This window comes from Chiloscyllium punctatum, chromosome 15 (genome assembly GCF_047496795.1).
Source record: "Chiloscyllium punctatum isolate Juve2018m chromosome 15, sChiPun1.3, whole genome shotgun sequence".
In the NCBI taxonomy this organism is placed as follows: domain Eukaryota; kingdom Metazoa; phylum Chordata; class Chondrichthyes; order Orectolobiformes; family Hemiscylliidae; genus Chiloscyllium; species Chiloscyllium punctatum.
In genome coordinates this window covers 55228510-55255521 of record NC_092753.1, presented here as the reverse complement: position 1 = coordinate 55255521, position 27012 = coordinate 55228510, and the positions used below count along the sequence as shown (strand labels likewise).

At 38.4% G+C, this 27012-nt stretch overlaps 1 protein-coding gene across 5 annotated transcripts in view; it reads right to left on the bottom strand.

The window, feature by feature from the left end:
- Positions 1 to 27012, bottom strand: part of kdm6a (lysine (K)-specific demethylase 6A) — a 232939-nt gene that overhangs the window by 35029 nt on the left and 170898 nt on the right. For all 5 annotated transcript variants that reach the window (XR_011962542.1, XR_011962543.1, XM_072585169.1 and 2 more), the window contains 7 exons: positions 24727 to 25514; positions 16518 to 16647; positions 16100 to 16205; positions 13645 to 13850; positions 12509 to 12576; positions 12350 to 12424; positions 6303 to 6451 (listed from right to left, as the gene is read on the bottom strand). Coding sequence is in view for 3 of the 5 variants with exons in the window: in XM_072585169.1 (XP_072441270.1) it covers positions 6303 to 6451; positions 12350 to 12424; positions 12509 to 12576; positions 13645 to 13850; positions 16100 to 16205; positions 16518 to 16647; positions 24727 to 25514 (1522 nt within the window). In the remaining 2 variants the exon portion in view is untranslated. The remainder of the gene's footprint in view (positions 1 to 6302; positions 6452 to 12349; positions 12425 to 12508; positions 12577 to 13644; positions 13851 to 16099; positions 16206 to 16517; positions 16648 to 24726; positions 25515 to 27012) is intronic.

Sequence of the window (27012 nt, the reverse complement as noted above, 5' to 3'; positions counted from 1 at the left end):
TTTCTACTCATCTCAAACTCACTGTTGCCCTCACCAGAACCCTCAAAGTCCTGTGAGCAGGAGGGTCAAAGGTGGGTGGGAGTGGTAGGGAGCATTGGGGAGGAAGGGTCAGTGAAAAGAGACGAGGGGGAAGGTCAGAGGGAGAGAGGTGGCAAGAGCGAGGGCCGGGGGGGTTGCAGTTTTGGAAATACAGGTCCTTTTAACAGTCAACTAGAATACCTCCAGAATTGATCAAGAGCAGGTGATGCTCGCTGGACTCTTTTGTAAAAGCGGAGTTCTTGAAAGGGCTCTTATGGTGCAGTGGCAGTGTCCCTACCTTTGAGTCAGGAAGTTGGGTTCAATTCCCATTTGCTCCAGTGATGTATCATAACACATCTAAACATATAGTTGCTTTGAACTGGTTTCCCTTTAAGAGGGCCCTTAGTTCTGAGCCAGGGAGCATAATCTCAAGGTCCCTTCTGCTCCAGGAGTGTACAACAATATTTTTGAACAGGTTGATTAGAAAATATGAAGAGCTGGGTTCAGTGGGGTGTGGTGGCTTCTGGATAAGAAAGGGGTCAAGAATGGAAAGGTGAAAACTGGTATAATCTAACATCTACAATGAGACCTCTGCAAATTTTAAAGTCTTTTGCTGTCTAACTCACCATTATGGATACCAGTCTGATAAACTTGATAGCAGAGGATTAGCATTGATCTCTTCAGGTGGAAAGATAATGGAAGCAGAAGGCAATTCCTACCTCTGACAGAAAGTAAACTCTTGGTGGCTTTTCCTAGGTTTGGCTTTGGCTGTATCATTACGAGGAATGGTTAGAATTAGAAATAAAGTATTTTCAGAACTGGATGCAACTGACCCGGTTACACAACAGGGATTACAGTTTATGGACAGTTACAAAACGGTGAGGTGTTGAAAGCCTGAGGTGTAATCAATATTTGATAAATTTAAGAAAATGGACAATGTGACCATGGAAGAATGTACCATGCAGTTTGAGATGCTACATGCAAGACCAAATAAACTCAATCTAGAAATTTTAGTGACTCTAAATATCACTGTCAGAGATTGTCCAAGGACAAGGAGTAATGTATTTGAAGCAACTCATGAAATAGATATCTTAGTTGGTGAATATGATAAAGATGAACAGCAACAAAATATTGTGCTCGTGGCTAAAGAGTTAAGTTGGCCCATGATTGTCTTAGTGGCTTATTCATTCAAGTGCACTGTCTTAGATTGTGGCAGTACTCAATAATGTGAGATGTAAATAGGCTGAATTGTTACTTTGAAACCCTAGACAAAGAAAGTAAAAATAGATTCAAAGAATACAAAGCTGAATCCATTTGAACTTCAGGGATATAATTCATTGCCAGCTTTAAAGAAAGTGAGTCTGCCTGTGAAATTGGAGGACTGTATCATTTTACAAGTTTTGATATCATCTGGAGGGATATACCATTATTACAGAGTAAATATAGTCAATGAGAAAAAAGCAAAAATGCATTTAGACATGAAAAATGATGAAATGTTTAGTTCAAGTAAAGCAATTTTATGGGATCCAGGTATTATTGTATTGTTTTGGAAAGCAGGAGCTTATACTCATATCTACAGCAAATTGCTTCTATGTTGGTCAAAAGCCTCTGATCATCGTCCTTCTCCCCTCGTGCAGGAGACCCACCTAAGGTGCTAAGCTGGTTACCACTGCTTACCCCTGCAGTTATCTCCCCCAACAGCATTCAAATCTGTTAGTAAGCAGGATCACACAGCATAATCCAGCATTTCCTGCTTTCCTCCACTCTGCCTATGATCATTTCACTGAAGATGCTATCCATGACTTGTTCAACATTCACCACAGTGAGGTCAGCTGCAGCTCCATAGAACGGTTCACCAGAAGCTGCAGCTGGACACACTTTCTGCATTAATGTTCACCAAGGGCAACTGAAGCTTCCATGATTTGCCACATAGCATTGGAGTACTGTAACACAGGTCTGTGCTTTGCTGCCATGACTTCTTTTGAGCCAGTCACTAGCTTTACTACACAAAAATTATGCTTCAGAACACTGATAACTCGCTTCCCTTAACTTTGCTGGTTTATATTCCAATATATTGGCCCTGACTTTCCCTTAACCCTGCAGTTAATCAGCTAATCCGTTCTTCCAAAAACAAACCTTTTTTTTTCAAAAAGCATGAGCCAAACAACACATTTTCCTGTGATGTCAGTTTTTTGATTTGTTTCCTCCAATCAGCAATCCCCCCGAATCTGCAGTAGTTAAATTAGGATATCCTTCTCTCAGTTAAGTTCAACCTGAAGCACATAGCCTTACAAACTATGAGCCCTGAATGAGTACCCTACAAACTATGAACAAAAAAATACAAGAGGCTTTCCTGTGATAATGTCTAGCATCACTCTCTTACTCAGGTTGTCCCTTCTTCCAAGTACTCATGCAAAAAATACTTTTTGAGCATTTTTAACAGTTCCTTTCTTAAATAGAGATAAAATGATTATTTAACTTGTCAAGTTCAGGAAATGTCACTGACCTCTGCAGATATCTCTTGCTGATGACAGGAGGATTATATGGAAATTGCATAGATAATTTGCCCAGGTTGCTTCACAAAATTTAAAAGTTACTGTTAATAGATGTCAATGTTATGAATAAAGAACATGAATCCCTTGTAGAACAGATCACTTATTAAATATTGCAAGATATCACCACACCTGATTACAAGTGGTCCTTTAACCTGGGAATTTCTGGGAACAGACATCAGAATGATAGGGCGACCAGGTTTAACATATCCACAGCAATAAACAATAATGACAGGAGAACTACAGTCAGCAAAGTTATGGAAAACTGGGTCGGCTCAGGTTTTGGGTCACCAACAAAATTCTTAATTATAAGAAAGACCATAAGACATAGGAGCAGCTATCAGGCCATTCAGCCCGTCAAGTCTGCTCTGCCATCCAATTATGGCTTAAGTTTCTCAACCCCATTCTCCAGCTTTCTCCCCGTAACCTTTGATCCCCATGATACTCAAGAATCCATCTATCTAGTCTTAAATATAAGCAATGATCTGGTTTCCACAATCTTCTGTGACAATGAATTCCATAGATTCACCACTCTGGCTGATTAAGTTTCTCCTTATCTCTGTTCTAAAAGGTCTTCCCTTTAAAGGTCGTGCCCTTGGACTCTCGACTCTCCTACCAATACTCTGTCCAGGCTATTCAATATTCTGCATGTTTCAATTGGATCCCCCCTCATCCTTCTAAACTCCATCGAGCAGAGACCCAGTGTCCTCAACTGTCCCTCTATGTTAAGCTTTTCATTGCTGGGACCATTCTCATGAACCTCCTCTGAACACGCTCCATGGCCAGTGCATCCTTCCTGAGATATGGGGCCCCAACATTGTGCACAGTAATCAAAATGTGGTCTTACCAAAGCCATAAAGAGTCTCAGAAGTACATTCCTGCTTTTATATTCAAGCCCTGTCAAGATAAACGCCATCATTGCATTTGCCTTCCTAACTATCAATTCAGTCTGCAAGTTTACCTTGAGAGAATCCTGGACTAAAACTCTTAAGTCTCTTTGAACTTCAGACTTCTGAATTTTTTTCCCCCATTTAGAAAATAGTCCATGCATCTATTCTTCCTATCAAAGTGCATGACCTCACACTTTCCCATCTTGTAGTCCAAATGTCACTGTGTTGCCACTCTCCTAATCTGTCCAAATCCTTCTGCAGTCTCTCCGCCTCCTCAATGCTACCTGTCCCTTTAAAACATCACTTGTCACCGACTGCCATCTTGAGAAGAAACTTCTTATCCCCACTCTGCTTTCTGTCAGAGAGCCAAGCTTCTATCCATGCTAGCATCTTGCCTCGAACACCATGGGCCCTTATCTTACTCAGTAACCTCCTGTGCAGCATCTTGTCAAAGGCCTTTTTGAAGTCTAGGTAGATAATATCCATTGGTTCTTCTTGGTCGAACCTGCCTGCTACTTTCTTAAAGAATTCTAGCAGATATGTCAGGCATGATCTCCCTTTGATGAAACCATGTGGATTTTGCCCTATTTTACCAGACACTTCTAAATATTCAGAAATCTCATACTTCACAATGGATTCCAGGATCTTACCCACAATTGAGGTTAGGCTAACCAGTCTGTCTTTTGCCTTTTTAAATAGGGGTGTCACTTTAGTGATTTTCCAGTCCTCTGGGACCCTCCCTGATTCTAGCGATTCCTGAAAGATCACCACAAACACCTCCACTATCTCTTCAGCTACCTCCCTTCGAACTCTGTGGTGTAGTCCATCTAGTCCAGGTGATTAATCCACCTTCAGACCATTCAGTTTTTCCAGCACCTTCTCCTTGGCGATGGCCACCATACTCAGCTAATCCCCTCACTCTTAAATTTTTGGAATACTATTGTGTCTTCCACCATAAAGACTGAAAGTAATTATTCAATTCCTCAGCCATTTTCTTGTTCCCCACCACTCTCTCTCCAGCATCATTTTCCAGCCCCAACATCCACATTTGCTTCTCTTTAGCTCTTTATATATCTAAATAAACTCTCACAGTCTTCCTTTATATTACTGGCAAACTTACCTGCATATTTAATCTTCTCTCTCCTTTTTTTTGTTGCCTGTTGTTGGTCTTTGTAATGTTCCCAATCCCCTAGTTTCCCTCTGCTTCACCACATTATATGCCTTCTCTTTTGCTTTTTTGCTATCCCTGACTTCCTTAGTCAGCCATGGTTGCTTCATCCTCCCTGTTTCATGCTTCTTTTTCCTCGGGATGAATCTCTGCGTGTCTCCTGCCATTACTGTTCCACTGTCTTTCCTCCTCTCAAGTCAAGTCTACATTTGTAAGTTAGGAATTTCAGGGTGTACTTAAATATTACACAAAATCAAATTGCTGCAGGAAATCTGTTCAGCAATGTCTTTTGCAAAAGAAATTAGGATCCAAAATAGACAGGGCTAAGCCAACTAATCGAAGTGAAGCTCTGAAGTCTTGCCACATCCTGCCATGAATGATGGTGGACAACTGAACAACTCACTGGAGGACTAGGCTCCACAAACATTTCCATTCTAAAATGGAGAACGAAGTACACCAGACTGAAATGTTTGTAACAACTTTCAGCCAAATCCTGCAGATGACCCCTACATCACAGATGCCAGTCTTCAGTCAATTCAATTCATTGCAATATGATATGATATCAAGAAATAGCTGAAACACTGAATACTGAAAAGGATATGGGCCATGATAATATTCCAGCAAGAATACTGAAGACTTCTACTCTAGAACTTGCTAATTCCCTAGCCAAACTGTTCCAGTACAGCTGTAACACTGGCCTCTACTCAACAATGCGGAAATTTGCCCAGATATGTGCTCTGCACAAGATGCAGGACAAATCTAAACTGGTTAGTTACCAACTCATCAATCTACTCTCGACGATCATTAAAGTAATGGAAGGGATCATCTAGAGAGCTATGAAGAACCACGTATTTAGTAATAAGCTGCTCAGTGACATTTAGTTTGTGATGCGCAAGGGCCACACAGCTCCTTACCTTATTAAAGCCTTGGTTCAAACATGGACAAGAGTTGGCATGAGTAAGACCAAGTAATTGTTAGACTTGGCAGCTCAGCTTAGTAAAGTGGAATCCATAACAGGTCATATGTTGGAAGTCAGGAACCCTACTTGTGTCCTAGATGACCACTAGAAAGGTTCCCAGCTGCTTAAAAACAGAGAGTCAAGGCCAGCAAGGTCACAAATGATGGGTTTTTAAATTAAAAAAGATTGAGCATGTTCAGTAACCAGAAATGACAATGCCCTAAAAGAACATGCTTTAAATAAGCATGCTTTAATTTTGAGTGAAGCGAATGACTGCAAGGAAGTCGTGTTGGTGGTGGCTGGAAAAATGTTTAAAAGGGTAGAATTCCATAATAAAAAAAAATCAATTTCATTACAATGCAGAATTCTTTTTTACATTTTCCTCAGAATTAAGATAGTTCACAATATTCCCTTGAACAAATGAGCAGTATTATACAATTGAGAAATCAGTGTTCTCGTTAATTTGACCAGGTAATGTTAAAATTGTCATAAGTAAAATACTTTCTATTCCACTTGCAGCATAAAACAATTTGCTGTGCAACAACTTACCAAAGATATTTAGTTAGCACCTTCCAACTCTGCAATCTCTACCATCTAGAAAGCAAGTGCAGCAGACACACAGGAACACCAATTTTTCTCCAAGCCACATACCATCATGACATGGAACTGCATCTACCAACCATGTAATTACATTTTATGTATGTTATAGCACTAACCTGGAGTCCTGCTTCCTGGAACTTTCATGTACAGTTGGACTGTGTTCATTCCAAGAATGGTATGCCCTACATGGCTCAACAGGTTCCCTGCCGATACCACACGCACAAAAGCAGGCAATTTTGTTAGTTCATGAAGCTGCGATTTCCACCTGGAGAAACAAGCAGCAAATATTTATGCAACATCCAAGAATATTGCTGTTGGTTTCCAAATTATCTGTGCAGTTTAAGATAGCTGACAGCTAAAAACTGTATTAATATTCCAGTTCTTTGCCATCATTTCCTCAACAGCATTTGAAACTTTTCTATATCGTAATCTGTTTAAGATAATAGGAATATTACTGCATGGGTATCAACAGATTCTTATGTCCCTTACTGGACAGTTTCATGTTGAAGCTCTGGCAGCAAACAATATTACTGAATTATGTGGTAATGTGATAATTATATTTAACTTAAATCCTTACAATCAGAGGTCAACCTTTGCTTTACCTGCTAGAATTTAGTACTGGGGAAGCTCCTGCATCAGATGTAGAACAGGAAGATGCTAAATATCACCTCAAGTACCCCAAGGGCCAGCGGTGCACACCCCACCACCCCCTCCATACATCAAGCAGGTGCAGAAATCACAGCCCCAACAGCTACCAGCAGTATCACTGGGAACTGTAATGTTCTGAAACCTAACCTGAGGATCACCACTAGATCCTTAAACACAGCTAAGAAGAACAGAAGTGAAGTGGTTGGGGGCAACGGACGGGAATGGTTGGAGGGTTGCATTTAACACGGAGACCAACTACAGCACAGTTACTACCACTAAACTGAGATTCAATTACTTACAACTAATCTAATATTGTCATACAGCTTTCACATTCTGCATTATCCAGCATAATAATTTATGAAGTACATTTTCCTCATCCTCTGCCACAGCAGTAAAAGGTACCTTTTATGGATCCAGTATATTTCAAAAACAAGGTCTCTTCGATAGTGAATACGACAATGACAGCTAATCTGTTATTAAACAGTGATGTTGGTTAAGGGGTACAGATTTATCTGAGTTTAATAACCAATGTAAAAAATTGGCAAGATTAACAGGGTTTTTCTTAAAAGGGAAAAACTTGCCACAACTTGTTTCAAAATTCATTAGCTCTGCATTAAGGTTTTTGATTTCTTTTCTGCAACCATTAACACTCAAGTTCTAGTGCCACAACAACTACCATGAAATACCATAGCATTAACACACAGACAGCAGCAAGTGGCACACAACCTGCTTAACTACACAAACTACTGCACCCCAAATTTTAAGCATAATGTTACAAGGATGCCAAAGGAAGCTCAGGACAAAAAGATCCAGAAAAGGTATTCTAAGGAAAAGGTGACAACCACTCAGTAAATTACTTAAAATATATCAAAAAGATTAAAATGAATTTAGATTTGTCTTCCTAATTACTTGAGGTACCTGCAAGGTCATTTTTTGTGACTCATGTATCAGGACATTCAGATTCCTTTGTGCTGCAGCACTATGAATTCTTTCCATTTAAATCTTCTGTCTGTATTCTATGCAAAGTGGGCAACCCCTCACTTCCTCAAATTTTACTCTATCTCAATTTTTTTGCCATTCAACTCTTAACCTTTTGTAGACTCTGCACCCTCCTCACAATGTATTTGCCTCCCTTCCTAACATCAGTAAATTTGGCTCCAATATGAATAAAAGGTTTTGCACTAAATTCAGTAATGTACTGCATTCTTTTAATCACACTGACGTGCAATCTGCCCACGGTAATTCTAAATGTTGAAAATACTTCTCATCTTTATTATTAAAAGGCAAAAACAATCACTAAAACTTGTTTAAGAGAAAGGCTTGAAGCGTTATAAATAAATCAACATTAAACGACAATAAACGTAAGTGATAGCAGCATCATGATCAAAATTGCTGTAATCTCAGCAGGTTAGTATATAAAATTAAATATATATTGTCTAAATTTAACTTGAAGCCACAGTGCTGAACTCTTGATAATTTAGCATGAGGATATTGTGTGTCCGTGCATATGGGAGCGAGACACATGTTTCCTGATAATGGTTACAATCCTATTGCTGTGCAGAAGACTGGGATGCAACCTGTTCTAGTTGAAGAATTTAAATGAAAAAAATAACTAACTTATAGTTTGAAAATGGGAATGCAGTTTCTAGTGTTCCACTTCACTCATGCACTGATTCTGCAATTGAAAAGATTTATGAGAGCAGTTACAGTGGAAAGGACTTTTTCTTAAATGGACAAACAGGAGAAGCCAGAGTTTTATCACTTAATAGAAAAGAAAAATTGAGTGTGTGTTTTTGATGTAGTTGTCCAAAATCATAAGCATCTGAACAGAATATTTAGAGAGAAACTGCTCCCACTGGCAGAAGTGTTGAGAACTAGAGGACAGCAACACAGGATTGAGTGGATGAAAGCAAAATATTTTGATGACAAGGATTAATGTAATTATAGTACAATTTACAATCTATAGGGAAATGAATCTGCTTCTGGACCACTTAAAATAGAGAATTATTAGAGTCATAGAGTCATAGAGATGTACAGCATGGAACGAGACCTTCGGTCCAACCCGTCCATGCCGATCAGATATCCCAGCACCCAACCCATATCCCTCCAAACCCTTCCTATTCATATACCCATCCAAATGCCTCTTAAATGTTGCAATTGTACCAGCCTCCACCACTTCCTCTGGCAGCTCATTCCATACACGTACCACCCTCTGCATGAAAAAGTTGCCTCTTAGGTCTCTTTTATATCTTTCCCCTCTCACCCTAAACCTATGCCCTCTAGTTCTGGACTCCCCGACCCCAGGGGAAAGACTGTCTATTTATCCTATCCATGTCCCTCATAATTTTGTAAACCTCTGTAAGGTCACCCCTTAGCCTCCGACACTCCAGGGAAAACAGCCCCAGCCTGTTCAGCCTCTCCCTATAACTCAGATCCTCCAACCCTGACAACATCCTTGTAAATCTTTTCTGAACCCTTTCAAGTTTCACAACATCTTTCCGATAGGAAGGAGACCAGAACTGCATGCAGTATTCAAACAGTGGCCTAACCAATGTCCTGTACAGCCGCAACATGACCTCCCAACTCCTGTACTCAATACTCTGACCAATAAAGGAAAGCATACCAAACACCTTCCTTCACTATCCTATCGACCTGCAAATCCATTTTCAAGGAGCTATGAACCTGCACTCTGAGGTCTCTTTGCTCCGCAACTCTCCCTAGGACTTTACCATTAAGCATATTAGACTTCATGTAGAGAAAAAAAATTTGGTTTTTCATCAATTAATCTTCTCTGTCAAGATTGTGGATCGATGCCTATGTATCAAAGTGATTCTACTTCTTCAGCATTCAACAGAGTTACGGCATGATCCCATATTAATAAATCACATCACTTTGCTGGATAATACATAAATATAGAGGTAAAGTGCTTCGCAACCAATTTTCCAATGTGACTCCATTTATCGCTCTATCACTGTCATTCACAATTAGAGACAGACAAAAAGTTCACTGCAGGGGAATTCACAGGAAACAAATTCAAACTGCCAGTGATGCCAGCAAAAACAAAAGAACCATAAAAGCAAGATAGTAACATCCCTAATTACTGAAATCTGCACATCACATACAATAATATTTTCATACTCATATGATGCATATTTTTCAAGCACTTTGTAATAAATTTTATTTTATACAACTCATTTGCTTCAACCAAGCACTCCATATTCACTTAAGCAGACACTTTGCATTCACCTAATAGTCTCCACCATTTGCTCCCAACACCCCTATGTCCTCCCAAAGCCCAGAGACTTGGCCTCTACTCTCACACCCTCATCTACTTATCCAAAGTGACCTGGGCTCCACTGCTCACTTCTGATCCCCAGGCCTTCCGAAACCCACAGTGGCTTAGGCGCTATCCATGACCCATTAACTCCTCAATGGAGCACTGGTTGCTGAAGGAGCAGTGGTGTCTATTTCCCAACCTTTAGCCTAAAGCAAATGTATTTATTTTCTCTCACCAGTTGCTGGCAGCAGTGGCTTTTAATTACTAACTGATTTTACTAGTTGTGAGCCAGTTGCTCTTTAACTCCTGCAAGCAAGCAGAAAGTACCTGACGAAGAGGGATCAAGTCCTTGCAAGTCAAAAGGATCATCTCTGCAAATCCTATGCTCAGGAATTATTACACTCACTTCCCAGTTTGCCTTTCCACACTTTTTTGTGTAATTGCATATGTGTTTGTATGTAAAGTTTGATCAGGACGTTAGAGTTTTAACTAGTAGAGTTAAATGCTGATGGTTCAGAATTGTTTATCTGCAACAATTTTTTTTTTTAAAAGTCAGTAATGCTCAAGTACCAAAATCTGAACCCTGCTTTCTGTCAACCCGGCTCTTACAGAAATGGATAAATTGAGGAATTTTACATATTTTTATAAAATCTAATTTTTGTGACAACTCCAGTACTCGTGGGGCTTGATTTCTCGCAGACTACCCTAATGAGGTGTGACAATGAGCAAAAACCTTATGCAACACAGTGTGATGAGGAGTGGGAATGCATTACTTGAGAATATGGCAATGACAGATTCAATCATGGTTTTGCAAAGGGAATTGGATTAGCACCTTAAGAGAAATAGTTTGCAATACAGGGAATGTTAATGAGTGGGATTAGCCAAATTGCTCCTGCAAATAGCAAGTATAGACATGAAAGGGTGAATGGTTTCAATCTGGACTGTAACAATTTATTCTAGGAATTACCTCTGAATCATACAAGTGGTTATTCAGTTAGAGAGTACAGCGAGCAATTTATTATGCCATTACACTAGTTCTGCCTCTTATGATCGAATCTACAAGGTGTGCAGATTGACACTTTCAGCACATTTTAGAACACAGATAATGAGGTTGGAGACCCAGTGGAATCAGACGCCACTGCCAAATTCCTGTCTGCTTTAGCAACAAGTAAGTTAATATATCTGCTACATTTTTTATGAACAACTGGGCTGAGGGTACTTTGGGATAGAGCTACATACAAAGCAAGTTTAACATAGAAAAAACATTTACAAATGAATTGGATCAATTTTATCACAGGGCCACATTTACAATTACTTTAACACATTGAACATATGATGCATCAAGAACACACAAAAGTGTGGCTGCATGTGCATGAAATCCTGAAAAAGAAAGATCCATCCTCTCATCAAATTTTTACTTTTATTTTGGTCACAATGCCAAATCACTGACATGCAAGCCCAAAGCTGAAACAATACCTTGCAAATAATACAAATTTACCATTTTCTCACATCTCTTGGAAACAATATGGGAGACAACTGTTGCACCTGGTACTCATTCATTCATACCACGTGTTATTTTTAAATTTGTCACACAGTATAACACGGGGAAACAGTGCAATAAAATTAAAGTATTTTTCTTTTTATCTGTCGAGCAAGAAAGAATACTTAAGTCATTTTCAATAGCTCAGGATTTCACTGACGATTTAAGAGAAGTATTGAAAACAGAATTTAAGATGTATTATTGTCCCTTTGATGAACAGTTTTGTTTTAATCAAGACTGCATTTCATCCACACCGTTTTTCAAGAATGATTACAAAATGAAAAATGTTGAACAAACTATAATTTTGACTGTTGATGTACAGATTAGAAGCAAGAAAAACAAGCCAAACACATATCAGGTGTCATTTTTATCTGAAGGTCTTTATTATGGCAACCAGTTCCCTTCAAATAAAAGATATGCTTCTTTAGGCAATTTATTCCACCAATCATATGTTCTGTCTCAAATTTATTGTCTTGACTTTTAATGCTACTTCAAATGATGTATATAGTAGGCTCTCCATCACTTCATTAACAGATACATTCATATTAGTCATCATTTCACAATATTTGCGCTGCAACCACATACTGTGCGTTATGATTTTAATACGGTTTGCAATTAATATGAATCATCAAATGTCCGATTGCAATGACGACACAGAGGTGTTGAACATTTTAATCTAGAAAATTGCATAGACTTACTTTTTCTCATCTGACAAATCAATGTTGGTCCCAAATTTTATGGCCTTGAATGGACCTCTCCTTTTTTTGCTACCACTGTTAAAATAAAAGCGATAATTATGAATTTTCCATTTTAAAAACATAATTCTTCGTATCCTTCAGTGACAAAAAAAAACTTACTTATCAGAGGATGTGGATTCGTTATCTGACTGGTCTTTGTGATGACTGCTCTTTTTCTCGTTTTCCTCCTACATGTTAAAAAATGTTTCAAAGTAACAAAATAAAATACACATAAATTAATAAATTTGAAGCGACTACTTTAATCACTTGTCAGGTAATTAACATTTGAGCAACTCCTACAGAAGGGATCAACACAAACATTTATGGCATCAAATTCAGTTTCACTAAACCGATGTCTGCATTTATTGCATTGTAACTACTATGCAATATAGTGGATTAAAAAGATTTTGTTGAATTCTTAGTATGTGCAATTATATGTAGTATTATATTTTGTTGGTATAGTGTTTGCAGAAGCAATACAATAAAATATTTGGAGAGGATTTTAATTGGCTCATTGTCACATGCAGCTAGAGACAGAAAAAAAAAGTGTTATTTTGCATGCTATACAGGCAGATCGCACTGTACAAAGTACATCAGGGTAGTGGAACTGATTGCTGAGTAGTATTACAACCACAGAGAAGGTGCTGAATGAGACAGATCAATATTAACATTTGAGCGGGTCAAAAGTCTGATAACAGCAGGAAAAAGCTGTTCTTGAAATTGTTTGGACAGGTATTCAAACTTTCAGATCTTCTGCCTGACAGAGGAGGATGGAAGAGAGTATAACCGGGTAGGAGTCTTTGATTAGGTCGGTTGCTTTCCTGAGGCAGTGGGAAGTATAGATGGTGTCAACAGATGGAAAGCCGGTTTGCGTTCATGACTCTTGCAGTTCCTTGCAGGCTTTGGAAGGGCAGTTTCATAGTACTTTGAGATGCATCCACATAGAATGCTTTCCATGGTGTATCTATAAAAATTGGTCATAGCATTTGTGCACAAGCCAAATTTCCTTAGCTTTCTGAATAAGTAAAGGTGCTACTGAACTTTCTTGACCATCACAGCGACATGGGTGAAACATAGTCAAGACAGGGGTAACCCTTGCTAAAGGATTGCATAGTCAAGCTTGTGACTGATGGAAGGGATGAGAAAATACCAAATGTTTTAAAACAAAAGGTATAAAAGTAAACCCCTAGCAAATGTAAAATACATTTTTAATATGCTATGGGAGTACATTTAGCGTTAGAAAGTAGAAGACTAACCCGCAATGATTCCTGGAATGAGGAGGCCTGATATTGTGCATATTTGGCAATCGTGGTGTGAGATCTACTACTCTCACAGCGCCAGATCTTCTTGGTTCCAGTGGAGTCCCAGTTTTCATCTGCTGGCTGCAACAGTTGTGTCCGCACCTCTACTAAATGTTCACAATTTGCTTCTACCAAAGTTTTGGTGGAAAAAAGACCTAAATCTGCAACAGACCAAAATTAATGTGTGCATGAATTATCATAATCAAAAGTTTGAAAGAAAAAAATTTACCCTCCACTAAAAATTCAAAATAAACCAAAGGACAAAGAAATTGCATTAGCAACAGGACGAAAACAGCAGCCATCTCTTCACTGGCATTTTGCTAAAGCCTTGATAGATTTTATTTTATTTTAACCATAATGTACATTTAGAGGGTATTAATTGAGCACAGTTTCAAGGTCGAAAGTGTGGTGCTGGAAAAGCACAGCAGGTCAGGCAGCATTCGAAGAGCAGGAGAATCGACGTCAGGCAGCTCTTCGGATGCTGCCTGACCGGCTGTGCTTTTCCAGCACTACACTCTCGACTCTGATCTCCAGCATCTGCAGTCCTCACTTTATCCTAAGCACAGTTTCCAACACTGTTGAGACCAAATTGTATCTTAACACTACTACAAGTTTCTTTGTCACTTCTTCAGATTGAAAATGCCTGTTTTGTCATTGTCAAGTAGCAGTCCAGGAACATGTCTACGAGAATTCAGAATTTGTTTCATAAATTAGATCTATACATGTATGGGCCAATGGTTTACACACAATGCAAATGCTGGGAATTGTTACTGTAGCACAAAGTAAATCTTTTGTTACTTCAGGGCCTAGTTTATAAATTTCAATAAACTGTAGTGAGAAATAAAGGTTTTCTGCAATGTCACAGTATTATCGCATACATTGCATTCTGCACAAATAGCAGGCAATGAGTGTGAATGATATTTTGGCCAAACATTTTTTATATATAAAGGATTAGATGTGCAGATTAGAATGGTACGCACTCTTGACTGTTGGCCACTATACCAATTGCCCATCATGATCTCAGCTCAGCCATTTTGAAGATGGGAGGCTCAGGATTATTATAATCTGCCAGTGGTTAAAAGCAATTGTCAACTGAGGAACGCAAGTCCCTTTCCTGCATTAAACTGATTACAATGGGCAACATGAATAGCTTGGGGGTGGGGGAAAGAGAGGTGTGATGACGGTGGTGATGAGCAGGAAGGGAGGTTGGAATGCATTGCCCAATATCTATCATCTTCGCCCCACATGGATCCATGACAAGAAGCACTGGCTGCCTTCTACAGAAATTGCCGCTTAAAGATCCAGGCCAGTTAACTGCAACGTTTTGAATAAAAAGTAAATATGCCTCCTTTTGCCACTCAAATTCTCAAACCCCATCTTCAATTTATCAGTATGCAACTTTCTGTTTGGGCTGCTGATAACAGAGTGCTGCAGAACCAGCCATGTGCCTTCCAGTATTGAAGACCCCCCCCCACCATATCAGATGGAATTGCCATTCCTGAATTTCAACTGGCTATAGCTTCCCAGTGGGAAAATTTAAAGCATGCACTGCAGAGTCTAAACCTCAAACTGAACCCATTTCCATCCAGCTCTGAGTGAACAGAACCAGTTTATGTCAGTCATCCATAATTCACTGATTTTACCACTTTAACAGCCTTAATCAGGGAACTCCTATTTTGTGAGGTAACCTGACTGACCTTGTCACAATCACTACATTAGGAAATATGAAAGTCAGGAAAAATAGGAGTACATAGCAATATATTGAGAAATATCTATTGGTCAGGAACACAAAATAATTTTATTCCAAAGAATGCAATGCAGTGAATTGTTACATGAGCAGTTGATATTGATATATTATTCAGTTTTGTGTAGAATAATTTGATAATTCCCTCCATTTTAAAAATAAAGATGAATCCAATGAAACTACATACCTTTAAAGCAATTTCTGCAGTATATTATTGTTCACAAAATTATCAATATGTTCTTACTGAAAGATCCAATCCATTACTTCTAGCATTCAATGACTAAATTTCATGTTAATTAATTTCTGTTGCTTGGGTCATGTTACATAACAGTAAGATCCAAAAATATAGCAATCCCCTTCTCAGGGTGTGATGAAATTATAAAGGAGATTCATTCTTTGCTGCACAGCACATCAGACTGAATATTTTTCAAACACAACATACATTCAGGGTGTCTTTGGTTAGGCCAGCATTTACTGCCCATCTCTAACTCCAATAAAGAAAGTGATGGTGTGCTAATTTCTTGAACGATTGCAGCTCTTGGGTGTAGAAACAGCTGTAATGCCATTAGGAAGAAGCAGCACCAGTAAAAACCAATCCCAAAAGTGAGAAGAGAGTCACAATAATAAACATTAATAATACTATGTTGCTTATATTCAGACACCTACCTAGCTTGAGAGCCCCAGCAAGGCCACGGATTACAGTAACAGGGTTGTTAGGGTTTGTACAGAATTGATGAAGTGGAGGAAAGAAAGCATCACGCTTGTTCTCCAACTGCACAAGAAAATGTTTTACAATAAGCTTTAAAATTAAAAATTAAGCTTTGAACTAATGTAAAGAACACTCAGTTACATTTGACACCAGTACTGTTAATATTTTTAAACGTCAGCTGCAACTAACATTCAAAATTAATTTAAACAGGATCAATATTTAGACCAATTATTGATTGCATTATCTCAAACTTAGGTAAAGTGGTTTTAGGTGACAAAATATCTGATGATTTTGCTTTGATTTGTCACAAAAACAAAAGTACAAAGATGTCAATTACTAGCCCTAATTTGGAGCAGCATGTTGCATCCAACTTACGTAAATACTAGGCGTAGGAGGGTTTAGCTTGTCCTTTGGCAGCGGTGGATATGGTGGTGGTAGTGGTCGAGGAGGTGGACACTTATCGAGTAAAATGCTACTATTAGATAAACCATTTCTCCCCAGATTTCTGAAAAATAGGTATCATTTTTATAACATTTTCATTAATTTGCACCCATGTGTACTTGGCACATACTTTATAGCATTATATTTAACTGTTAAAAGACTTCAATTTAATTTTGACTCAATGGAATAAAAGAGCTTAACATACACGTAGAAACCTCAAAAAGGCATACATATGCAAATAATTCATAACAGCATCTTACAGTAAAATGATTTAATACATGTACAGGATATCTATGCACATCTAATTTTTAAACAATCAAAAAACTGCACACAATAGTGTCAGAAAAATATTTAAGTAACGGTGGTAGGTAACTTTCAAGATTTATCGAAAGGTAATGTAGACATAGGTCAACCAGCAAATAATCCTCAAGCACTTAAATTGTTCAAAAAATTTGAGGGGACTGTGCTGCAATGTTCTTTAACTTCCAGGTCCAGGATAAATTCATTGCAGGCTGACAGGATTAAATTTGCCTCACTGTCTGCTGACCGCAAGGATCCAAAGTGACATGATACCAGCTATGTTCATTGCTGGCAAGAATGGCTGCAAAACACAGAACAATCACTCAAACAACACTAACTAACCGACCCTTACTAAGAAAACATAGGATACTATTTCCCCTATATCTTGCAGTTTCACACATAGGTGGCCTTGCTGATTTTTAAGTTACCTTTTTGCCCTTAATGTATTTGTAGAACCCCTTTAGATGCTCATTAACCCTATAGGCCAAATCTATCTCATGTCCCCTTTTTGCTCTCCTTAGTTCCCTCTTAAGTATGCTGCATTTGCCTTTATATTCTAAGGATTCACTTGATCTCTGTCTATATCTGACATATGCTTGCTTCTTTTTCTTAACCAATACCATAATTTTTCTAGTCATCCAGCATTCCCTACACCTACCAGCCTTGCCCTTCACCCAAACAGGAACACACTGTCGCTGGACTCTGGTTATCTCATTTTTTAGAAGGTTTCCCATTTTCCAGCCATTCCTTTATCTGTCCCCAGTCAACTTTTGAAACTTCTTGCCGAATTTAGAACTTTGATTTTAGATCCCTTTTCATCACTACTTTAAAACTAATAGAATTATGGTCACTGGTGCCGAAGTGCTCTCCCACTGACACCTCAGCTACCTGCCCAGCCTTATTGCCAAAAAGTCACATTTTGCACCTTTTCTACTAGGTACATCCACATACTGTATCAGAAAATTTTCTTGAACACACTTAAGTTTCTCTCCATCCAAGCCTTTAACATTATGCCAGCCCCAGCCTACGTTTGGAAAGTTAAGATCCCCTATGACAATCACCCTATTATTCTTACCGATAACGGAGATCTCCTTACAAACTTGCTTCACAATTTCCTGCTGACCATTGGAGAGGCCTATAATACAATCCCAATAAGATCACCATCCCTTTTCTATTTCTCAGTTCCACCCAAATAACTTGCCTGGACATATTCCCTAAGTACACCTGTAATATTATCCCGAATCAAATACGACACACTCCACACTCTCCTCCTTCTCTCTCTCTCTCTCCCCCCCAACCCCAACTCTCTCTACCCCCCCCCCCCCACCCCCAACACACACTTTTCTATCCTTCCTATAGCATTTGTATCTGGAACATTAAGCTGCCAGTCCTGTCTATCCCTGAGCCATGTCTCTGAAATTGTTATGATATCCTAGTCCCATGTTCCCAATTCCGCGGAGCTCATCTGTCTTACCTGTTAGGTCTCTTGCATTGAAATAAATGCATTTAACTTATCATTCCTACCTTAGTCTCCGCCGTTCCTGGCTGCCCTGACTGACTTATTCCTTTTCCCAAGTGGATCAGTCTCAGATTGATCTCTTTCCACAGTATTGGCTTGGGTTAGAACTCTCCAAATGGCTAGTTCTCCTTGTTTTCTATACCATCTAACCTTGTTAGCTAATCTACCATGAGGAACCTTGTTGAACACCTTACTAAAGTCTACATCGATTATGTCCACCTTACTGCCCTTACTAATGCTATGTTGTGCTTCTTCAAAAAACTCAATCAACTTAGTAAGGCACGATTTCCCACTCAAAGCCACGTTGACTATCCCTAATCAATCCATGCCTTTCCAAATACATGTAAATTCTGACTCTCAGGATTCCCTCCAACAACTCACCCACACTGATGTCAAGTTCACTGGTCTATAGCTCCATGGCTTTTCTTTACCACCTTTCTTAAATAGTGGCACCACAGTAGCCAACCTCCAGTCTCTTTCATCATTTACATAAATTCATATGTGAACAGAGGAGAAAATTTGTACATGACACCAAAATTAGAGGTATGCTGGACAGCAAAGAAGGTTACCGCAAGAGTACAATGGGATCTTGACTGGATAGGCCAATGGATCGAGGAGTGGCAGATGGAGTTTAATTTAGATAAATGAGAGGTGCTGCATTTTTGAAAGGTAAATCAGAGCATGACATATACACTTAATAGAAAGGTTTTGGAGTGCGTTGCTGAACAAACAGATTTTGGACAAACAGCTTCATAGTTCCTTGAAAGTAGAGTCGTAGGTAGTCAGGATAGTGAAGGTGGCATTTGGTGAATGTTTGCCTTTATTGGTCAATGCATTGATGACAGGGGTTGGGAGGTCATGTTGTGGCTGTACAGGACATTGGTTAGGCCACATTTTGAATACTGCATTTAGTTCTGGTCTGACTGCTATAAGAAGAATGTTGCAAAACTTGAAAGTGTTCAGAAAAGATTTAAAAGGATGTTGCTAAGAGTGAAGGGTTCAAACTATACAGTCTGTTCTGATATAACACGATAGCACCACTCCTGTGTGATCCCACGTTACAAGAAAATCACGTAATAGCGGCACCATTTAAACCAATGGGAATGGAATCGCAATACAGCCAATACAGGTATGGCTGTGTTCCACAAATAATGGTCTAAATTCTTCAATTGCGTTATGGCCAATTCGCATTGAAGAAATGCACATTATAGCAGAACGGACTGTAGGGAAAGGCTGAAGAGGCTGGGGCTGTTTTCCCTGAAACATCAGAGGCTGAGGGATGACCTTAGAGGTTTATACAGTCACAAAGGGCATGGTTAGAGTAAATAGACAAGGACTTTTCCCCAGGGTGGGGGTGTCCAGAACCAGTGGGCATAGACTTAAGGCAAGAGGGGAAGATTTAAAAGGGACGTAAGGGGTAACGTTTTCACACAGAGGGTGGTTCATGTATGCAATGAGGTGCCAGAGGAAGTGATGGAGGCTTATACAACATTTAAGAGGCATCTGGATGGGTATATGAATAGGAATGATTTGGTGGGATGGGGGGGGGGGGGGGGTGGAGAGAGAGTGGGGGAAGGAGATGTGTGTCAAAAGCTGGAAAATGGGACTAGATTTATTAAGGATATCTGGTCATATGGACAAATTAGACTAAAGTGTCTGTTTCCATGCTGTCCACCTCTATGACTCTATGATGTCTGGGAATATAAATAAGAAAATATCACACTAGCATACTTTTGGAAATGGTCCTGAATTTTAGGTCTGAATTTTAAGTTTAAATTTGCAAGTAGCAATTCCCCAATATGAACATTCATCAACTTGAAGAGCAAACAAATTTAAACTTTACAAACCCAATTTGATAACTGAAATGGAAAGGTTAATAACCTACATATAAATTTTAATCAATTACTGTCTCTGACAGGGGTAGTTGCAAATGCTTTTCACCAAGTTAGAAATATATGATGAAAATTGTATTGAAACTTATTAATAAAAAGTGCATTTGGCAGCACTGTAACAAACAACAAGACCTCCTGACCCAACAAAACAAATGTGTCAAATATATTTTAATAACTTTCATGAAATCCACAGCAGGGATTTCACAAGTGCTGAAAAGTTAAATATACAATTTATGGTTCAACAGAAGCAGTTACAGCCTCCCCATCACCCTAGTGCTTCAAAAGCCACGGACATGAAAAAAACTGTTAAATTAAACTGCAATTAAAATAGAATTGTGGTGTCTCTAACCCAGAAAAATAGGCAGCTATGTTCTGAGCCATCATACACTAATCGAAAAGAAAACCACCTTAACCACGCCATCATGTTAAGGATGAAGCAGAGAACTTCCTGTGTACGTTCAAATGGGTAATTTCAGTGTGGGAAGATATTGCTAATCAGACCATTTGACTGTTACAAAAAGGGTAATGAATACCTTTTAAATTTTACATGTTCATACCTTCTGTATCATCAGACAAAATTATAAAATGTTCTACCAAAAAATTTACAGCAAAATTAAATGGAATTTTGCTTTTGCAGATCAAAGAGAAAGCATGAATGATTTCCAGCTATAATTTCCCTTATCTTTAATAAAATTAGCAATATTAAAAGCAGTGATACAATATAGATGAAAAACATTAGCAGACTATCCATTTAATTTTCACTGCTGAGAATTCTCAGCAGAAAATAGCAAAAAACAAAGCCAGGACCATTAAGAACTTAAACGCAGTACCAGAAGGTACTGTGAAAATAATCTGTTTGTCCAATTTTCATGTGCAGTGGGAACAGAGGCACAAAGAGGAGAAAGGTTTCTTGTGGATTACTGCTGTACTACAGATATTACTGCAAAGGAATATTTTCAAGCTTAAAAGTTTTACCATCATTTCTTAAAGATGGAATTGTCGGCTTCAAGTCCAACTGGCTGAAATTCTCCCTACATAGGATGTTTGACTGAAGGCACCTTGTTAAACAATTGCTTAGCCATTTAGATACAGTCAAGTTGTCATCACAGCAGCATTTGATAGTTAATGATCAATACCTAGATAACTAATGGACATTCATTTAGGAAGCTGACAAAATTGCAAGTGGACATAACAGTTCTAACTTGGAAATAAAACATTTGAAATGGAAACCATATGAGATTTAGTACGTAAAACATACTTGACAATTGAAAAATGGTCTGTGGAAGGTAGTGCCTAATAACTCTGGAACAAGTTATAAGGTAAAGATGAACAAATGAGTGGACAAACTAATACCAATGAAAGCCAATGCAATCAAAACAAACATAGGATTCCTTTAAAAAGCCTTATTGAACACATCAAATTGCTTAGAGTTAATTCTCATAAGGAACCAAACTTGAAATTCAACATATTGTTTGAATAGATAACTTACTTGTATGACTTAAGTGGATAAAACTAGTTATAAACTGTGTGAAACAAATTTAAGTCAGCGAGCTTTCATTTTATTAATGAGTATACCAATTACTAAACTTCAAAGAATATTTCAGGGGATTATTAATCCTGTCTCAAATTGTATTCTTTTGAAAAATACATTTAAATTAGTCATTAACAACATGCAAAATAGATTTTATTTCTTTGAATAATCAGTTCAACTTCCGATTGCATAAATCCACCTTAAATTTGCTAGCTAATCAATTTCTATACTTCAATTATTTTTTTAAAGGTAACTTGAAACACAAACTGCAAACTGTAGAAATACAGAACTGTTCAACTTAAAAATCAATACTTACCTTTTTAAAATTCACTGATTCAACCAATGTAACAGTAACCTGTATCAAGGTCCTACTTTTGCTATTTCATACAAATACCAGATACAGCTTAATAAATTTGTCTCATTTTCCTGTTTAATATTTCTCAAACAGCTAATAATCCAGTTTAAAGAATTATTATAATTGAACTATGATTGGCCTTTATTTACTGTGGTAATTACCATGTTTGAAACAGCATTGCCAAAACCACAAATTTTAAAAACTGTACACATTTGCCATTTTATCATCAAGTAATCCATCGCTTTTTACAAAAATTTGTAGCTTTTTGGACAAGAGAAAATTACAGCTTTCAATTCTAGGTTAACCCAATATAGAATTCCTCAAAACATAAGTTTTCAAAAAGAGAGTTCCCAGATTCACTGGAAGAGAGGTGGTCTGGAATTGGTCATCTGCAGAAAGAGGCATAAAACATCTAACTTACTATCAGATTCAAGTAAAATCTCAAAATAACTATCTATCCAGATTTCTGTGAACTTATTTCTCATTCCGAACGTGCATCAGTACATAACTCCTGGTAGCTGCTACCGAAGAGATTTTCAAAGTTGCAAGATGAAAAAAAATTCTACATAAATGCAACCTAAGAATTGTTTCACATTTACCTCAGGTTATATACGGTTTCCAATAGAAAAAAATCTTTGTTTATCTTTTGATTTGATATGGGTTTTACAATGTACATAAACTGCAGTCTACTTCGAAGCTCTTCAGGTTACAGATCTGCAATAAATTTTCCTTTACCATATGACAAAAATCCAAGAATTCCTTTCTCCCAGTACAGAGAAAATACATATTTAAGAAAAGTTGCCTGAGTTACACCATCTTACTTATATAAATCTTGACATTAGGCCAATAATATCACCAAAACATCAACACTCTTAACTCAGTCATTTTAGTGTTTAAAAAAAACTAGAAGCATACACACCAAGGTTTCTCGAGTTGCACAAGATTCTATCTATTCTACAAGACTGCCAAAAGTCAAGTTAGCACATTCTGCACTCAGTGACGATTAAACAAAATGATGAAAAAAACAAAGAACTGCAGGTGCTGGAAACCAGAACCAAAAACAGAAATTGTTGGAAAAACACAGGTCTTCTGAAGAAACGTCACTGCACTCAAAACGTCGCACTTCTTTCTCTTCACAGATGCCGGCAGTCCTATTAAGGTTTTCCAGCAATTTCCGTGATGAAAAAATGGATGAGGTTGATAAGAAAACAAAATGTAAAATGAAAGAGCATGGGGAAAAGGAGGAGCAACCTGGGTGAAACTGCAGGGAAGTTTGTGCTTAAATGAAATAGCTCCATTTTGGTTCGTCAGGAGAGGGAAAGAATCTAGCTGCATTAAAGTGAAACATCGCTAATTCACAGTTCCGCCAGTTTCAGTAAAATAAAATTCTTTTGTTGAAGAAACCATTTAGACATTTCCAAAAAATATAGGTAAATACATCTCAACCAAAGACATGCAGCATCACTTCATCTCCTCCACCAGATGCTTGATCCTGTTCTACCTTATCTGGTTAAGTGTAATCTGGTTCGGAAGAAATCACTTGCTTATTCATCTGCCTCTGCAACAAAAAAAAATCTACAAATGACATCGACAAACATTCCTCTGCTCCCACAAAGCAAACAAAAAAGGCGTGGGGAATCTGGCTCAGATTACTAAATCAACTAAAGCAGTTGTTTTGAGAGTCATTTGTGGCCAATCTGGCGTACATCTCATCCCCAATTAAAAGCTTCTTGGCCAATGATTGCTGCTGGTATGCCATTGGTGGCAACAGGTGGCATCGTGCAGGACAATATCAAAACTTGTACAGGATTCCAAATATGCAAAGCAAACAACCATGGTGGGGTAAATGGATGTCAGAGAAGGTTTGAAACTATGTTCAAAGTCAGAAAAGTCATATTCCTTTTCTTGGAAATTTCCACAATTTCTCCAAGGTTTTCACAACCCTTTGACTTTTATTTACAATGACAACATTGATATAATGACACAGTTCAAGCTAATGAAGAATTTTGGTGGAGAAAGAGGTTTCTGGGGAGACTTGAAAGAACTAAAATGCAACAACACAACTAAAAATATTGTGAGCCACTGACAAACTCCTGAAGAGGTAGTTCTGTCAGTAACTGTAAGCTAGAGCAAACATACCAATTTGGCAGCAACTACACACTTTGTTTAACTACTGCTATCACTAGCCGACAAGCTTTCTCTACCTGCTAAGGAAGGTTTGTCAATGAAAACAAAAATGAAGTCATCAGCCATAAAATGTCATACTTTTGTAGCAATTTGTAATTTAAAGGGAGTGGCTTTACTAAAATTACTCTCTGTAGTAATTACAATTATTTATCCACCAAATCTGCATGAGGCTGAATTGGGCAATTACAACATTGACACTTCAGATAATATTCAGTTTCAGCTTAATGCAGAGTTGATCCTTGCACCACTTGCAATTTTAGAATGCTCTAAATCATCAGTTTAGCAGTAACAGTAATATGCAACATTTTCTGACAAAACCTCATTCGTTAAGACAGTATTTTTTAAGTAAACAGAATTACCTGCATGCCTTTAGCACTTCTGACGAACTGGGGTATATAGAGACAGAGGCTGAAGATGCAACTTGAAGACTAGGTTTGTGAGCAGTTAATGGTGGGTCCATTTTACAGGGACTTTGAGAGTCCTCCCCTACACCTTTTCCATTGACCGTATGTCCCAGTCCACTCTGAGGGCTGTTAAGGCTGGTAACACTGTTAGCAGTAGTTTGTTCAGTGGATTTAGGAGATGGAGTTGCAGTAGAAACAGCTGAAGATGGTGAAGAGGCAACTGAATTCTCGGTCTTTGTGTGAACAGCTGGATGGATATTGTTAATTTTATCACAAGACACAGAACCCCCATTATTACTAGGTTTTCCCATCAACAAGGCAGAGAGCTGAGGATTGTCTGAACTAATTACACCTGGTGACTTGGACTCTCCACGACTTGAACTTGAAACAGCATTTGCTATAGCTTGATGGACATGATTAGGAAGTCCTTCTACGCTGGCAGTGCTGTTTGGTGTCCCTCCAGAATGCCTGGTCGTCTCAGGCACTGTTGATGCAGTTTCTGAAGGCTTGCTCTCTTTGGTTAAGGTAATGCCTTGTTGTCCACCTGAGGTAGCAGTGTAAGAGGAGAGGTGATTGAGAGCAGCCCCCTGTGTTGTTAGTGAATTGTTAGGCATGGCAGGATGTCCAACCTGATTCTGAATACCAGTGCCAGCTGCCTGGAAATGCTGGGAATGCCCAGTGGAAGAGAGAGGTCGTTCACTATTAGGGCCTGCCGAATGTGAACTCTGACCTTTGTTCAGCCCCTGAAAGAAAAGCAGCACTTATTTAATGAAGCTCAACAATTTCCCTGATTTTTAGTGTCTCTAATGTAAAACTATACTCAAGCACTTCCAAGACAGGAGCGTGGAAATTCAAGATAGAAAAAGAAAATCACCAATGAATCGAACAGTGATGACAACCTTATTTGTAGACAAATGTGATTTTTTTCAGAAAGTAGTGAGATATGAGAAGGATAACTCAGAAAAGCAAGACACTTTAATCTAAATTTACTGCTTAAAATGGCAAGGACAAGAGAAAGCGAAAAAGTGAGGAAGGAGTATCAGCTTACAGAAGATGCCCAAAGTCAAGGAATAAAAATTCAGTCAAGGACAGGAGGAATGAGTGCGTGGATGTGGATTTAAAGAGGGAACAGGATAGAACAAATCAATGGAAGTCATTACCAATTGAAATAATAGTTATGTAGGACAAAATGCATGCAACAGCAGAACTCTGACTACGGTGAATTTTATGAAATGTGAAGAATAGGAAGTCAACAAAGCAAGCATTAAAGGCACACCATATTGAGTGGATTGTGGTATTATTAAGGTCTTCAGCTGTGAAATGAAGCAGAGGTGTTCAATCTTAAGAGTGACCCTACTATCATGCCGGAGTTTCTTCACAGATCTAAATTTGATTCCCTCAATTACATGTGTTCCTTTGCAACATCAGAAGGCATGTGCAAGTTTATGATGAGCATGGGGAGCTACTCCAGAAAAATTATATAGGAAGAGTGGTTCAGCTCAATAGGCTCTGAGGTGGAAATAGAAAATGGAATGAGTAACAACAGAACAGACTTGGTGGGCTGAAGATAATAGTTTTAGTCCATCTAATGTCAAATGTAAACAAAATTAAAATTCATCACAAGACAGAAATTTGAAATGATTGCCTGATAACACAGAAATACTTTATAAATGCAGTGCAAAGGGACAGAATAGTGTGTCGCTGGCATGTGGAAACTGGCCCTATGTCTGCAGCTAATGTGTCAGAGGCACAGCATGCAGATAATAAAAAGGAAAGGACCAAACATGTGTCCCTGGAAAGGCTGTGAGCTTCAATGCAAGTGATGTTCTGATTACCTTTGGATATGTAGGAGAATGGGACAGCATGATAGCAGTTCAATGGAATTTGATAAAGTTTTGGAGAAAATTGTATGAACTCCTTGTTTTAATGCTTCCCTTTGAAAAAATTTTTTTTAATTTTTGCTTTTGTATGCCTTTTTGCCTGATATAAAAGTGCCATCGCTGACTTGTTGATCACATCTCACATAACTCATGTGCTCAAGAAACTTGTGCAATAGCATCAGTGGAGCCCTCAGTGAACTTCTAGAGTTGCGGCCATTGTGTCTGCATCCTGCAATCAAAAATCATCATCTTTAAAACTGTTCTCTCCTCAGATGGCATGGTAGCTCAATGGTTAGCACTACTGTCTCACAGCGCCAGGGATCCGGGTTTGATTCCAGCCTGTGATGTCTGTCAGTGTGGA